The following is an 18,223-nucleotide window of genomic DNA, read 5'->3' on the forward strand; positions in this document are numbered from 1 at the left end:
CTTCTTCAGCTCACAATTAGTCGTGTTTATCACTGAATAGAGAACAATGAGCATTGCAGATGTGTGAGGAGCCCATTAGTTGAATTGTCTGGGATGCAATAGGAAACGTGTCATAATACTTGTCAAATGGGCAGAGCAATCCTAGCATCATTTTAAAACATTTTACATGTTCTTCTGTAAAGCCTTATCCTTTTGAAATGAAACTGAAGTGCTCTCAATTACAATCTGAAAAGGCAACCTTCCTCTGAATCGACACATTAGGTTCCCTAAAATGTGTGCCTGTCCCGAGCTCTCTAATAGCCATTAGCAGAACTGATGCATTTTGTCATTAACATAATAATACGCCTGCCACGTGTTACACAGAATTAAGCATCACCTTCATCTGGACGTCCCTTTGAAGTGCTATTAATCGAGAATTTCTCATTGTCACCACTTCAAAGGGTAAACAGTCCACGGTTCGTGAAGCATCACGCAAATTTCATTTACAACTATTTTTTCATGTCAAAAACAATACCATTTTCACAGCGGGTTCAATGAAGTGCTCTTTACTGGGTCAGACCACATTATAAATGGACAAAAGGGAAGGCAAAACAACCCAAGCAAATTCTACGCTGGTGCAATTAGACACTGAAGAATCTACAGAACTTAAATTAGTCAATTTAAGCAAGCTACATTCTAAGCACTCAAAACATACAAATAGATGCAAATAATACAAAAAGATTTTGTTTTAAAGAGCAAAACAATGGGAAAACCCATTTATGTGTTTTATCAGAAATACCGTACTATGAAGAAAAAAGAAATAGTGGAAAGCTGCAGTTTATGTAGTGAATGAGTAATTCTATCAGTGTTTTTTATGCGCTAGCTTTACCCTTAGTAGGTCTTTCAGCAATGAGAATTACAAATATTATTTTGGTGTCATGATCAACCCAAACTCAAACCATACAGTATCAACAGAACATACCCTGGCTATGCTCTGACTGTAATACTAGCTTACTGCTTATTGAAAACTGTGCAGTATATACTGTATAGGGCTAGAATAAAATTTTTAGCAGTGTCCCCAAGTGAATTTCTATTTCCGTATTAATTTCTTTCTACCTGTTTGATTTGATTACAATAAATACTTTTTCGAACTTGTCTTACACCATTTGTCTGATTGACATGAAATTTGTTATGCATCATCTAGAGATGTATTTGACACAGAGTTATCGACAAAAACTTTGATCAGTTTGATCATTTGTAAGATATTAGCCGATTTGTGTGTGGCCTATACTGACTATTTGGCCTGTATCTTGTTAGCGCAACATCTAAATGTAACAAAACTAATCACAAATGGACATCACAACATTCTGAGGGCACATGCCAATTTTCACCAATTTACGATGCTAGGTGGCGCTATAACTTACGAAAAACTTATTCTGCAGCTGTGATCACAGAAGTTTAAATTTGACACCAAAGCAGCTATATCCACAAGATTTTCAAATTTGGCTATTTTAGTCATGTTTTCTGTACATGGGCTAGGACCCTGATAATTGCCACTTACAGCTGTATTTATTTATTTATTTTTCAAAACGTAAGTGAAACAGTAGGCAGTATTCAATGGTAAACATTTCAAACAGTACCACGCTATATTTTTGTCACATAACGTCATTGTGTATGCGAGTTGCACACAGTTATCAATTTAGAAATAAACACTTTTATATATTTTTAATATCATATGTTATGTGCCAATAATTAAAAAAAAAAATTATATATATATATATATATAAGCCACAACATTAAAACCACCTGTCTAATATGGTGTAGGTCCCCCTCGTGCTGCCAAAACAGCTCTGACCTATCGAGACATCCACAAGACCTCTGAAGGTGTCCTTTGGTTTCTGGCACCAAGACGTTAGCAGCAGATCCTTCAAGTCCTGTAAGTTACGAGGTGGGGCCTCCATGGATCGGACTTGTTGGTCCAGCACATCCCACAGATGTTCAATCGGAAAGAGATCTGGGGAATTGAGGCCAGGGCAACACCTTGAACTCTTCATCATGTTGCTCAAACCATCCCTGAACAATTTTTGCAGTGTGGCAGGGCGAATTATCCTGCTGAAAGAGGCCACTGCCATATGGGAATACCGTTGCCATGAAGGGGTGTACCCGGTCTGCAACAATCTTTAGGTATGTGGTACGTGTCAAAGTAACATCCACATGAATGCCAAGACCCAAGGTTTCCCAGCAGAACATTGTCCAGAGCATCACACTGTCTCCACCGGCCTGACTTCTTCCCATAATGCATCCTCCTGCCATCTCTTCCCCAGGTAAATGATGCACACACACCCGGCTGTCCACATGATCAAAAAGAAAATGTGATTCATCAAACCAGGCCACCTTCTTCCATTGCTCCATGGTCCAGTTCTGATGCTCAGGTGCCCATTGTAGGCACTTTCGGCGATGTACAGGGGTCAGCATGGGCACTCTGACCGGTTTGCGTCTACGCAGCCCCATACGCAGCAAGCTGTGATGCACTGTGTGTTCTGACACCTTTCTATCATAGCCAGCATTAAGTTTTTCAGCAATTTGTGCTACAGTAGCTCTTCTGTGGGATCGGACCTGTCGGGCTAGCCTTCCCTCCCCACGCGCATCAATGAGCCTTGGGCACCCATGACCCTGTTGCTGGTTCACCGGTTGTCCTTCCTTGGACCACTTTTGGTAGGTACTAACCACTGCACACCGGGAACACCCCACAAGACCTGCCTTTTTGGAGATGCACTGACCCAGTCGTCTAGCCATCACAATTTGGCTCTGGTCAAAGTCGCTCAGATCCTTACGCTTGCCCATTTTTCCTGCTTCCAACACGTGAAATTCAAGAACTGACTGTTCACTTGCTGCCTAATATATCCCACCCCTTGACAGGTGCCATTGTAAAAAGATAACATATGTTTTTTACTTCACCTGTCACTGGTTTTAATGTTGTGGCTGATCAGTGTATATATATATATATATATAGAGAGAGAGAGAGAGAGAGAGAGAGAGAGAGAGAGAGAGAGAGAGAGAGAGAGAGAAATATGATAGGTGTGGGTGAGAAACAGATCAATATTTAAGTCCTTTTTACTATAAACCTCCATTTTCACTTTCACTTCCACATTCTTCTTCTTTTCTGGCGATTCACATTCTTCGTGCATATCACCACCTACTGGGCAGGGAGGAGAATTTATACTAAAAAAGGACTTACATATTGATCTGTTTCTCACCCACATCTGTCATATCACTTCTGAAGATATATATTAAACCACTGGAGTCTTATGGATTACTGTTATGCTGCATGTATGTGCTTTTTGGTGCTTCAAAGTTCTGGTCACCATTCACTTGCATTGTATGGACCTACAGAGATGAAATATTCTTCTAAAAATCTTTGCTTGTGTTCAGCAGAGGAAAGAAAGTCACACACATCTGGGATGGCATGAGGGTGAGTAAATGATGAGAGGATTTTTATTTTTGGGCGAGCTTTAATCTTATTCCATGTAAACATTCAGTTTGTAAGGCATTCTGCTGATATGAACAGAACAGAATAGAACAGAGCTACCAAAATACAATGAAAGCTTTTCATTGTCATATTTCTCTCATAGCTCTCTGGCTCCACCATGTGTTGTAATGCATATTGCTTAAATTATGATTTTAATGTGACAGTTCATAAAATAATAATAGTTTCCTAATTATTGTGTGTCTGCTAACTACGTGATGTCTAAAGAATGTATTTATGTATCTAATACATCTCACTATATGGATAGAAAATGATGTATATATTTATTACATTTTGAATCTTCTCATTGAGTTGTAAGTACCACACACTTTACATTAGTTAAGGCTTTGTTCAGAGTATTTTCACAAGTCACGCAGTGAGCACGTGTGCAAAGGAATGCTTAGATGAGAAAGTTAAAGACAGAGCTTACTTGTGAACACATGAAGAATAATTAAACACATGATATGCTGTAGGGGTTGAGCTTCCGTCATGTTTTACCCTCAGGTTAAAAGTATGACTAATCCCTCACAGCATCCTAGTGGTCATTGTTCTGTGTTTCAGCATGATATTATACAAAGCAAGCTAAAACAGGTTTAAAAATGTGCAGAGTTGCCCTAATATTTTGAAAATGAACATGGAATACCCATATATATGTGTACAGTTCTGATCTCTAAAACCTGAAGTCTTAAAGGCTCCAGACAAGCTTTGGTGACCCAGTAAGTCACAAGAATGACCCCGTCGAGCAGCTGCAAAGATTGTGAGGAATTTCAACATTTCAGTCAGACACCTTTCAGAACCCACAGATATATTATATTCTATGTTTATCATGATCTCTTAATACATTAAATAACATTTGTAGATAAATATAAATTGAGCTTTCATATGAATTACTTTATAAAACACAAATGGGTAACACTTTACAATAAGTTTGCATTTGTTGACATTAGTAAATTCATTAGGTATTATGGACTAACTATGAACAATATTAACAATATTTAATAAACAGCATTCATTAATCCTGGTTAATGTTCAATTATAAAGATATAAAAATATTAATTAGGCTCATTTAAATATATATATATATATATATATATATTAGTTTATGTTAAAATGTATTGTTCATCGTTAGTTTGTGTTAACTAATGTAGTAAACTAACTTTAACGGATACAACATTATTGTAAGGTGTTATCCAAAAATTTTACTATTGTGCTATTTCAGTCTGATGACTTTATTATTATTATAAAATGTGAAAAATAGTAATAATAAAGAATGAGGTGTCTCCAAACCAGTGTCAGAAATGAACTTCTACATTAAGGGACAAAATTTTATTTTTTTTATTGTTTTTTTTACCATATTAAAACATAAACTGTCTACTATGTTCATGTCAAATACTTCAGTTTAATTAATTCATGATTGAGATTGAGAATTGAATACCTCTTACCCTTAAAGTGAAATCAACTAGGACAATAATAGAATATTATATATTATATGAGATGTTTAAAGAAAAAGGCAGAATTCATTGCGGGGCATTTATTATTTTTATTTTTGCCACCAAATTTTGAATTTTGGAGACATTTTTGACACTTTCGGTGGCATTTTTGCCTCGAGACCCCCTAATTTCTGACCCTGGTCCAAACTTTGGACTGGTAGGGTGTATTTATATTTATGCCTTTTATCCAACTTAGAATGCATTGAAGGTATTCATGTATTTACTAAGATATCCCTGGGAATTAAACCCAAGACCTTGCTGTAGCATGTGCCAAACTAATTAGAGAGCTATACCAACAGGGTATCACCCTGTTATACCAACAAATATATTTTATTTTCCCACACATACTGAGTGGGTTTCTGTTGAGCATATAAACCTTTCACAGAGACTACATTTCAAATTTCCTTTGATATTATCTTAAATATGTGTATATCAAAAGGGAAAAATGTCAATTTCTACCACATCCAACAGCATGACAGTATGAATTGTTTCATCAGATCTAGATGAGCTGAATAGATGCATTGAAACATTTCCTGAGGGCTTTTTACTGGCATTAAAGCAACAAATATTTCCTTTGTGTCAGGTGATTACCACGGGACTGCAGAAATAATCCTCCCATGTACTACTTGGCAAGAGTAGCCTATATAACACAAAAGACTGGGGGTGAGCACTGTGCATGTCCATGTAATATGTGGAAAGCAACCAATTTAGGCCGTTAGCTGTCACAGATACACTTATAACTGCATGTAATCCTTAAAAACACATTGATTTGGACAACACAAGATATGGGAGATATGAGACGATTTGTTGTGTTGGGTCTGATTTGCTTTCTGGGATGTATCAAACACACAGATGCACAGTTTCCGAGGGTCTGCTGTACAGTGGAGGGCATTGTGTCGAAACAGTGCTGTCCCGCTCTGGGATCAGATCCGGCTAATGTATGTGGAATTCTGTCCGGCAGAGGAAACTGCAGCAACATTCTCGTGGATTCTAAACCTTGGAGCGGACCATATAGATTAAGGAATGTGGACGACCGGGAAAACTGGCCAACCAAATTTTTCAACCGTACCTGTCGATGCTTTGGTATGTGAAAACAATGTTTGGTTTGTTTAGTTTTGTTTTTTCAAATAGTCACAACTGTTATGGCTGTTTACATATACCACAAAAATCATTTTCATAATCAGTATATTTGTCCTGTTTTCCTAAACATCCTTAAAACTTGCTTCAAGTAAATATATCCTGTTTTAAGGATGTTTATTATTATTATTATTATTATTATTATTATTATTATTATTATTTTGCAATTTGGAAAAGTTAGTTATCCGTAAAATGTATTTCTTGCATATTATAAGTAGACCATTTAACATTGTGACAATAATAAAGTCATCAAAACTATAAAATAACCCAAATGGAAGTATGGAAATTATTAAACTAATTTGATAATAATCTCATAGACATTGAAGGAGAGACCCGAGCGTTATCTACAGTACACTGTAAAAAGTGTCTGTAATTTTAACGGTTAATGACTGTGAAAATGCTACAGAAGAAAAAAACAATAATTGATTAATGAGTATTAACTGTAAAATATACAGTAAAAAAATAAATAATATATTTTAAGACAATACAGTAGTTTTTACAATAAAATGTTGTAAAAATTACATTTTTAAGATGTAAAAAGTATGATTTTCCTGTTTTTTTTTTTTGCCAATGTGTGAACGGCTTGTAACGCAACTTAAAAAATGAGCCCTTCCCGGACTTCCTATTTTGCCTATTAAAGCCTGTAGACTGATTTTCAATCGAAGGGAGCGGGTCGCATTTGCCGGGAAAATCCAAAGGATGTGCCGTTTATGCGTGCTCCCGAGAGCCTTGATTCAGACAGTAATAGCTTCTCTTCTGCTATTCAACTGCAACAACAAACTGCAACACTAGGTAACGTTATCTTAGAGATAAAACTACACTGAACATCGGCAGGGCATTTGATTCCTGGAGGGACCTTCGTTCGGTTTTGTGGATCAAAACCGACCCTGAATTGGCGTTCTTCTTATTGGACAGGTAAACTTACATAACTGCAAAGCATATGACATATAGTGCCATAAGGATTGATCTGTGTCATTTTAGCTAACTTGATCTTGCCCGCTAACGCTGACAAATTGCAAGCTACCTTGCTTTGTAACTTTCAAATAATTTCAACAATCTTCTCTTTATACTAAAAGTCAGGTATACAGGATAAATTTAAGCAAATACGCTGGTTTCTTGATCGTAGTACCACATATGACATACAAAACATACAATAGTACAACAGTAAACTGCCTGGTATAGTTCGGTAGTATGTAGCTGTATGTGTGTATCAGTATGCTATGTTAGCTGATAAGTAGTTTTAGTTTAGTCTCAAAGTTTGAAGTAAAACAATCATAACTGTGTGATTTTAATTATGCTACCTCATCTGTCAGCATGATGACGGTGGATCACGTTCAGTCTCTTTGTACGTTACGTCATTGTTTTGGATGCTCGCGTCTCTATGGAGTGTGTGCACGAGCAACAGGCTGCAGTTCACTTAACGGCCACAGGTGTCATTAATAACAAGGGTTTCTGAATCGTACATACTGCACCCTTTAATTAATGGTAAAAATTTACATTATGTTTAACAACATGCACTTTTTACAGTAAATTATTGTTAAAATTACAATAAAAAACAATAATTGGGCATTCCCACATTTCCCTGCATGACCCATCATATTTCATTATGTTTTATTGGAATAGTTCTGTTTTTTCTTATTTTTAATATCAGTTATGTACATTGGGGTGTTCTGTGTTATATTTAATGTAGTTTAGTTAATGTTTACTGTATTATTTTAATTTCACATGTGTTGGATTTAGTGTTTGTGTGAGTGTCACTGAGCACTGTCTCTATATGTTTATTGATCATCGCTCCTGGAAGAGCCTCTGTTGGTGAACTTCATGTCATCATGTGCTCTTCTGTCATTTTTACGGTGATTATCAATACATTCTAAAGTAAAAATCAGATTTTTACAGTTACAGAAGGTTAATATGAAGTTTATGATGGTTTTATTTTTACTGTAAATGTATTTATTTATTTATTTTACAGTGCCAGCGTGGTCATGTAATTTACAGCAGTTTTAAACTGTAAAATCTTCAGGTTGTTCTGTAAAGTTTTTTTTTTTTTTTTACTGTATTTTTTACATAATTATTCTGGCAACCACAGCTGCCAAATTTTTTTATTTTTTTTTTTTTTGGTAAAAAACAACAGGATTGTTTTTTACAGTGTAGAAACCTTGTGGGTTGGCTCTTTTCCTAGTAGGAAACTACCTAGAAAGCACCACTCACATTTTCTTTAAAAAAAGAAAAAAAGTAAAAATCAAGTCATGCTTTAATAATTCAATGTTCCATTATTTTATCCATAATAATTCAAGATCTGTAATCTCTAAACCCAGACTAGTAGTTAACATAACACTAGTAGACTAACCTCTTGCCTTTTGAACAGGTAACTTTGCTGGTTACAATTGTGGCGAGTGTAAATTCGGCTGGACGGGACCCAACTGTGACCAACGCAAAGCTCCTACCGTGAGGAAGAACATCCACTCGCTGACCCCCGAAGAGCTGCAGGAGTTCCTCAATGTTCTAGATCTTGCCAAAACAACCGTTCATCCGGACTATATGATCGCTACACAGCACTGGCTGGGCCTGCTGGGACCCAATGGAACCGAGCCACAGTTCAGCAATATTTCAATTTACGATTTCTTTGTTTGGCAGCACTACTACTCAGTCAAAGACACATTGCTAGGTAAAGAACGGTTCGCTTTTGTCAATATATAGGCAATTTTAGAGGACTTGTTACGTTTAAGTCAGAAACATTCGGTACTTAAGTTGCGAATGTGAATGCCGTTCTAGGGTCAAAAGCGTGCTTGCGCTTAAAAACGCAGTGCCACGAATAGAACAGAGCGCAGGTGTCTCGAGATGCGTTTTAACAACTGAAAGCATCTAAAAAACATGGCGCTGGTTGTTGTATTGATTTATAAATTACGTTGTGAATGAACAAAATCATACTGCCGTTTCAGGCCTTATTGTACACAGACAGTAACATCCCATACATCAATATGGATATGGTAAAAGATATTCCAAGGGTTAAATTATAGAGTTTCGAATCATTCTCATGCACTTCCATTAACTGACTCATACTTTTCGTTCACTGAAGTCTTCAAAGACCAACACACTCTCAGGGGGAAATCGTCAGGATTCGTACGACTTTTCTAAATTTGGCTAATTCGTATTATAACATGCAGCTGCACTCGTTTGAATTCCTACGACTTTCACAACAGCCAATGACGTCGCTTGATATCGTTTCCATCTAATTCACGACAATTACTTGCTTCTGTCACACACAACAGCTTCCTATCATGTTTACACACTCTACTGATTGGTTAAGTTTAGATAAGTGGTTTGGGTAAGGGCATAATATTAATAAGAATGTCCTTAACACCTTGTGTGCGAAACTCACGCATACTTCTGCATTAGACATCCGGGAATTTGCATGTGATGAAGTCGTACGAGTTTATGCAAACAACATCATGCGAGACCAGGCGAAATAGCCAACTCGTAAATTATATATGACTTTTCATGAGATCCGGTTGCAAAGATGAACTAAAGCACGAGCCAATAGTATTTGAGTGTGGGCTGTGTATGAGTCGGTTGAACGAATCGGTTGAGTGAATGATTCAATGACTCACACGAATCTGAATGATTTTGGTGTACAGATTCAAAAGATTCAACTTCACCGGTTTGAATCAAAATCCCCACTACGCATTCTTTGGCATTTGGATATTTGGCTAATTCAGTGAAGGTTTATACTTAAAACATGAATAAATAAAAGTTTCAGTTAGAACCCAAAGCTGTTTTACAGCCTGATGATGCCATAAGAGAACTTTAAAGTTCCATAAAGAACATTTAATTCTGTTGTTCTTTGAGAAACCAAGTGTTCTGGTGCTTTCCAGAACCCTGAAACCAATATGCTGACCTGAAGAGCCTATAAACGTAACATCAACCATTTTTAATCTCTAAAAAACCATATAGACAACTCAAGAAGAACACAGCTAATAATGGCTCTACAATAATGGTAAGAAATTGTTCTTTACTGAAGAGTGATTGTGTGCTTCAGTGGACATCTATACACTCTATGAAATTATAACTTTCATGCTGCTCGTTTGGATAGCCTACTACAAAATTTCCACCACAACACTACAAAGAAATTCTTAGGAATTTCATAAGTGGTTTGAGGTAGTGTTAAATAAAGTTTTTATGTCTTTCAATTTTGTCTACTATTGGAAGGAGATATTTTTAAACACTATTAGATATTATTATGTGCTGTAATTCACCTAACTTGACTTACCTCTTCCTCCTCAATAGGTCCAGGCCGGCCTTTTAAAGCCATCGACTTTTCTCATAAAGGCCCAGCGTTCATTACCTGGCACAGATACCATTTGCTGAGCCTGGAGAGAGAGCTACAGGTGTACAGTAAAGCTGTTCATTTTCAATTTGTTCCACATCATTGGTCAGAGTCATTTACAATTTGGAGTATTTAGAAACTCTATTGAATTTGTGTCAATTTTGACAGTGCTATGGGGCACTGTAACTTAAGAAAATCCTCAAAATTGTGCAACTAAGGTCCAGAAAGTTGAAATTTGAGAAATATAGAGTGCAACAGTCTGGTTCTGAAAGTAAAATACCATTAATTTATTGTATAGACCAGTTGATTTTCAACGATAACTCATAAACCTTTAAAGATAGACCTACCTTGAGCTCAGAGGTTGTTCATCGATGGTAAATGCTTCCGTTGAAGCCATCCGTCTGCGTTATTTCAACTTCATTGTTTAAAAACCATGTTTGATTGCAGAATTCATGGTAAACAACTATACCCATGGCCCAGCAGAGAAAGATCCACCAATCAGAGAACCGCAGCCAACGAAGTCCGCAAAACGTGCCTCGGAGTGGCGCCAACTCCCATGACACAATGTGAATGACGTAATTGAGTCGGTCCTTCACCCTTAAACTACTTATCTATTTATATACAGTGGATTTTTTTGGATTTTGTTTTCCCTTAATAATATCAACCTTCATTTAAAAACTGCATTTTGTGTTTACTTGTGTTATCTTTGACTAATATTTAAACTTGTTTGATGATCTGAAACATTTAAGTGTGACAAACATGCAAAAAAATAAGAAATCAGGAAGGGGGCAAACACTTTTTCACACCACTGTAGATCAGAATATTTCGCAACAAACGTAAAATATATTGTTTCTATATTTATAATGAACGACCTAAAATCAGTAGTTTTATACAGTATATTCTCATGTTTTTTTGTTTTTTTTTTTATCAATGACATCGTTCGCAAAGCTTCATGGGATTGTAGTTCGTGCCCTAAAGAAAGTATTTTCAAATACTTTTTTTGCCTCAAAACAAAATTTGTAATGTTGTGATTCACCATAGAGCTGGCTGGTTTGGTTCATGGCTTACAACTATTTTGTGAAGGATTTTAAGAAAAGTAAATGCGAAAAAATGAATGGGAAAAATACTTCCTGAACCCAGATGGTTAATTAAGTAGGTGAACACTGTTGTGCTCTATTATGATCATTTTCTCCTTTTCCAACTGCTTAGAGCCCAATGATTGCAACTTGCCATGACTGTCCCATTGTCTCTTCCCATCTTAGAAACTTACAGGTAATGAGAACTTTGCGGTCCCCTACTGGAACTTCGCCACCGGCCAGACAGAGTGTGACGTCTGCACAGACTCAATGCTCGGTGGTCAGGACCCCAGCGATCCGTCTCGAATCAGCCCTCTGTCCAGATTCGCCCGTTGGGGAGTGGTGTGTGATAGGTGTGTTTTCATGATGTCAAATTATTGGATTGTTTCTTTCATTATAACACACTTTCTCCAGTATAGAACAGCTCCAGCATCCAAATCATATTCCCAACTCACAGTCTTCAATATATTTTAGTTACATTATACACAATAGTGCAGGGGTCTTCAACAATTATTGTTCCATCTCAAACTCATTTTGGTAATTTTTGTGATAAATAAAAATACACTGTAAGTTAACTTCAACCAAAGCTACATTTCTGTCAAATGCTTTATTGTCCTTCCCACATCGAAATGTATGAACTAGAATGTAAAGTATATGACTGTGCATCATTCATGATTTTTAGTGACTTTGCAATGTAAGCATAACAAAGTATGTAAATACAGTACATATGATACTTTATACATGTTTTTAAGGTCAGGCTTAAAATGCAACAGTCAATATTTTACGATATTTAACAAGGGGTTCCTGCTCCATCGGTTAATCCACCAAGGGTTCCTTGGCCTGAAGAAGATTGAAGAACGCTGCGATAGTATTACAGTCTCAAAAGCTAAATTTAGTCCCCCTGTCTTTGACGACATAGCTCAGGATAATCACTAAAAGGCAGGGTTGTGGACTCGAGTCGCATGACTTGGACTTGACTTGTGACTCGACTGAGACTTATATCTCTGCAGAACAAAAATGGGCTTTTCCCAATCAGTGGACATTTTCAAATGATTGAGATTCCCTACTTTCATTGGTTAGTTTAGAATCGCCCATCCTGGTTTGGTTTGGAAAAGCCCATTGATTTCTACACTGAGATTCCCTACTTTCATTAGATAGTTTAGAAATGCCCATCTTGGTTTGAAAATGCCCACAGATCTGAAAACACCCATTACTGTTCTGCAGAGACCTATACTTCACTCGACTCTACATAATCAAAGAAGACTTGCAACTCGACTTAGATTTTGAAAACAATGACTTGCGACTTGACTTGGACTCGAGCCCTCAGACTTGGAAATACTTTATACCTTCTATAACCAAAGATCAGAGTTGTACATTTAAAAATGTGCAGCACATCAACGATTCATTTCACCAATAAACAATCTTAGATTTTTTAAATCTGCATTTCCATGCTCAACATTCAGTCAATCAGAGAACAAACCAATCAACTTCCACGAGACAGGACCAAGTTTGAAGATTGTGCATTCAAAGATGGCACAGCCAAAATGATACAAAAGTTAATTTCATATGGATATAAAGAATACAATATTGAAGGCAACAAAAGGATTGCAACATGTAGAACCAGTGGTTTAAAAATTACAAACACTTTATCAACAACATCCAAGTTTGTAAGGCATCTGAAAACCCACAGACAGAGGTAAGTTGAGATTGTTAACTGTTACACATCAGCTATGGTTCAGTGGCATTAAACTTAGCAGACATATCACCCTGTAGCTCAAGACTGGTTGACTACTGAAGTTAAGCAGGGCTAGCCTGGTCATTACCTGGATGGGAGACCTCCTAAGGTTGCTGCTGGAAGAGGAGGTATTAGGGAGTCCAGCAGGGGGTGCTCACACTGTGGACTGTGTAGGTCCTAATGCCCCAGTATAGTGATGGGGACACTATACTGTAAAAAGGCACTGTCCTTTGGATGAGATGTTAAACTGAAGTCCTGACTCTCTGTGGTCATTAAAACTCCCAGGACACTTCTTGAAAAGAGTAGGGGTGTAACCTGGGTGTCTTGGCCAAATTCCCCCCACTGGCCCTTATAAATCATGGCTTCCTAATAATCCCCATCCATTAATTGGCTCTATCTCTCTCCTCTCCACCAATAGCTGGTGAGTGTTCTGGCACACTATGGCTGCTGTTGCAACATCCATGTGAATGCTGCACACTAGTGGTGGTTGAGGAGAGTCCCCTTGTTCACTGTGTAAAGGGCTTTGAGTGTAGTGTCAGAAAAGTGCTATATAAATATAAGGTTCATTCATTATTGTGTTAACTAGCTACTAAGTTCCACAGAGCTCAGTGCACTGCAACTATAGTTTTGGTGTGAATTATTTTGCATGCCTCATTGCTGAAATCAGCTATAAGATGCACTGTGACCAACGGTTGCCACCGTTATGTTCCATATTTAAAGATTAAATGAAGTGTCCCGTATTTAAGCTGGTCAGATAGTGTCATGGTGAAATCGTTCCAGATCGGTAATTTAACATTAAGTAGGACATTTTTCCTATGGTGGGTTGTCTGAAAAGTCCACACATTGTGCTAAAACGTGCTGATGCTCTGGAGGATGTGGTAAAGGACCATCTGAAAAGTCTTAATACTTGGACACTTATTTGGGCAAAGAGCACTAATGACTTGTTTAAGACTTGACCCTTAAAGTTGAGAACTTTGGACTTGACTTGGAATTGCCTGTCTTGACTTGAGACTTACTTGTGACTTGCAAAACAATGACTTGGTCCCACCTCTGTTAAAATGGCTTGGGAGTTTTGGGTTCTGGTGGTGTCATTGGATTAATTTCCCAAAGCTCTTCTGCCTTTCATTTCTGCCCTCTGATGGTCAAGAAGATGAAATGCACCAAACAAGCCACTGTGTCTTGTTACAGCAGCTGGTTCAAATGCAGACAACATGTTGTTTGATTGTGAAGCAATCAAAGTTATCATCAAAGCTACAGTTCTATGTCGTATTTGTGTATTGTTTGCTAAACTATTTATAAATGAACCAAGTACATAGGCAAGGCTCAGTGATAATGGGTAGCTCTCTGCAGACATTATAAACCTCACTGAATGACATGCATTGTTTCCTTTAAGTCTGGATGAATATAATCAGCTGGTGACTTTGTGTAACGGGACCAGTGAAGGTTCTCTGCGCAGAGGTATCATGGAGAGAACCAATATGACTTTACCGACCATGAATGATGTAAGAAGCTGCCTGAACCTCAGAGACTTTGATAGTCCTCCATACTTCACCAACTCAACCTTCAGCTTCAGGTAATTCAACAGGTCAAAGACACATTCATATAGGGAAATTCTGGGTTCACAACAAGCTACACTTTTGACAGAATTTATGGCACAGGGTTAATTACCATAGAAAATCATTTTGACTCATCCCTTGCATCGGCTTATTATATCAAATCATTCTGATTTTGTTGTTGTTGTTGTTGTTTTTTATTGAATTCAGTTGAAACCAGTGACTCATTAATTCAATCGTAAAAAAAAAAGTAGATTTACACCTCTAAATTCAGTATATTGCTCTGTTTACTAGCTGCTTGTTACTCAGGTATCAGGAACTTTTTCTGGGAATCAGTTGTGAAGTTTTATTCTACCTTTCTTTGTAGAAATGCTTTGGAAGGATATGACAAACCAGATGGTGAGCTGGACAGCTCGGTTTCCAATCTGCACAACCTGGTACACCAGTTCCTCAATGGGACCAGCGCTTTATCGCATTCTGCGGCCAATGATCCCATCTTTCTGGTAATATACAAGACACATTACATGACTACAGGGCCGGTACTAAGATGCCATCTTTTTTTGGGTGGTGGGGGGGGCACATTGATCTTTATGGTGGGCAATAGGTTCTCTTTTCGCATTACAACTTTTGATGGAAGTGCAATGCGGCACTAGGGGGCAACACTGATGCTTCACCCCATAGAGCTCAATGTTCTTCATGTGAAAGACCCTTAATGGAATAGTTCACCCACAAATGGAAATTCTCTCATCATTTACTCACCCTCATGCCATCCCAGATGTGTATGACTTTCTTTTGTTCTGATGAACATAAATTAGATTTTTCGGCGAATATCTCAGCTCTGTAGGTCCATACAATGCAAGTCAACAGGATCTAAAATGTTGAAGCTCAAAAAAGCACATAAAGTCAGCACAAAAGTAATCGATACGACTCTAGTGGTTTAATCCATGTATTCTTGAGCTATATGACATGTGTGGGTGAGAAACAGATCAATATTTAAGTCATTTTTTTCCTATATATTCTCGGTATATCGCCAGTAGGTAGCGATATGCATGAAGAACATAAATCACCAAAAACAAAAAAAGAACTCTTTGGAGAGAAGAGCACATAGGAGGGCTGTTTGAAAGTGGAGATTTATAGTAAAAAAAAAAAGAAAAAAAAAAGGTCTTAAATATTGATCTGTTTTTCACCCATATTTACCATATAGATTCTGAAGACATGGATTAAACCAATGGAGTCATATGGATTACTTGTATGCTGCCTTTATGTGCTTTTTTGAGCTTCAAAGTTCTGGTCACCATTCACTTCATTTTATGGACCTACAGAGCTGAAATGTTCTTCTAAAAATCATAATTTGTGTTTAGCAGAAGAAAGAAAGTCATACAAATGAAGAGCGCATGAAAACGAGTAAATGATTTTTGGGTGAACTGTCCCTTTAAATGGGATTGGAATCTGATGCAGAATTGCTAAATTCCTTATATTTACTTTCCCTACAAGTGGAATTACTTAAGTTCTCTCTCAATGCTCAACAGGTGCTCCATACGTTCACCGATGCCATATTTGAGGAATGGATGAGACGCTTCCGTGAAAACGCGAGCTTCCCGGATGAGATGGCCCCTATTGGACACAACAGACATTACAACATGGTTCCCTTTTTCCCACCTGTGACCAATGAGGAGATCTCTGTTGCATCTGAACAGCTGGGTTACTCCTATGCCATTGAACTTGAAGGTAATACATATATAATGTGTACACCCAAACTTAGGAACTGTCATCATCAATGCACATATTGTAGGATTATTAAGAATTTTCACACAGCTAACACTTTTCAATACAAATACAGTTTATAGTGACCAAGCTCCAAATTAGACAAAAAATACAATAAAAGCACCATAAAAGTAGTCTTCTGAAATGATTCAATAGCTTTGTGTGCAGGACAGACTGAAATTTAAGTCGTTATTCACTGTAAACCTGTAAAGCTGCAGCTCCCAAATCTCATTCGTGCATCTATTCAATGTCGATAGGCCATTTTGGAGTGTGAATGCAAATGAGATTTCGGAGCTTTAATAGAACGAAAGATCAGGGAATAACAACAAAAATTATGGTCTGTTTCTCATGCAAAGCTCCTCAGAAGACTTGCTGTATTGCACACGAGTCGTATGGACACATTTTATGCATATGATTCTCATGATCCTTCACTTTTTTTGTTTCCCCCCAGAAACAGACAACACAGCGACCGTCTTTGTGTTAAGCAGCACACTCGGAGGAATATTCCTCGGCCTACTTGTTCTGCTCGTCCTGTTGGTGTTCTACGTACAGCAGAGGAGAAAGCGCGAGTTCCAGCCACTCCTCAACGCCGAGTTCACTAATACAAAGTACACAGAGGAAGCATAGTCCCTGCATACTACTGCACACTACATTCAAACTTGCTCCAAATACACGAAAATTAGGGCTGTCAATGTAACACGTTAATTCATTGTGATTACGATAAACAGGTAACACAATTAATCATGCCCCAAGACTTGCATGTAAATTTCTTAATAAGTCTTTATCTTACCATTGGAGTAACTGAAAACACCTTCATGTTTTTGCAAGTCCGCAGGAGTGAGCGAGGAGCCGTTCGCACAGGATAATGTTCTAAAACAGCTAAACAAAAAGCCTCAGAATCAAAAGTTGAATTACTTTTAACTTTTGGAGCAAAACGGTGATGGCCTAACAGGTCAGTCCACATAGATGTACATAGATAAACAATTATAAAATGTTTCTGTTTAATTTTGATGGTTAGTCAAAATGAGAAAGAAGCGAATGATTTAGTCTAAGCTGCTTCATTGTAACAGCTGCATGAAACTTTGTAACAGAAAGCACTGAATATGCAAATTAGATGCACAGAGAAATCTTTGATGTAAACAGTGATGCACTGTAATACCCACTCTAAGGCACAATTAGTTTATGGGATTGCATAAGGCCTCAGTTTTGTTTATGTCTGTTATAATCAAAATAAAATGTAATCGTTTACTGTAATCGAATATGCTGATATGTGTCATTATCTTACCGCTGTTGGGGCTGATGGTATGAGGTCAAATAAACCAATTTGAAGAATACATGAGCTGTTTCTCCTTTGCTAATTGTTGTTTTAAAAAAGAAAATTGTGCTTAATGTTTACACATAAAACATTTATTTATTTATTTTTAGATATGTTAATAAATGTAAATAAAGCACAATATGTTAACTTACTTTGTTTTACCATTAAACTGATAAATGACATTCAAATTAATCCAGTTTATTTAATCTTTAGAAAAACAATAGAAGACATTTCCACCTGTTGTGTATTTATATTAGTCCACATAATTTATAAACCATTTTAAAACTTTCAATAATGTTTGAAAAGTGTCAAATACAACGTAAC

General features: G+C 37.2%; 1 protein-coding gene across 1 annotated transcript; it reads left to right on the forward strand.

Moving 5' to 3' along the window:
• Positions 1-5,652: 5,652 nt before the first annotated feature.
• Positions 5,653-17,918, forward strand: LOC127447455 (L-dopachrome tautomerase-like). The gene is made up of 8 exons (XM_051709340.1): positions 5,653-6,078; positions 8,498-8,797; positions 10,417-10,517; positions 11,719-11,885; positions 14,661-14,840; positions 15,188-15,323; positions 16,350-16,548; positions 17,036-17,918. Exons 1-8 carry the CDS (start codon positions 5,781-5,783, stop codon positions 17,209-17,211), a joined length of 1,557 nt encoding a protein of 518 aa, XP_051565300.1. The 5' UTR covers positions 5,653-5,780; the 3' UTR covers positions 17,212-17,918.
• The last annotated feature ends 305 nt before the right edge of the window (positions 17,919-18,223 follow it).

Source organism: Myxocyprinus asiaticus, chromosome 10, assembly GCF_019703515.2.
Source record: "Myxocyprinus asiaticus isolate MX2 ecotype Aquarium Trade chromosome 10, UBuf_Myxa_2, whole genome shotgun sequence".
In the NCBI taxonomy this organism is placed as follows: domain Eukaryota; kingdom Metazoa; phylum Chordata; class Actinopteri; order Cypriniformes; family Catostomidae; genus Myxocyprinus; species Myxocyprinus asiaticus.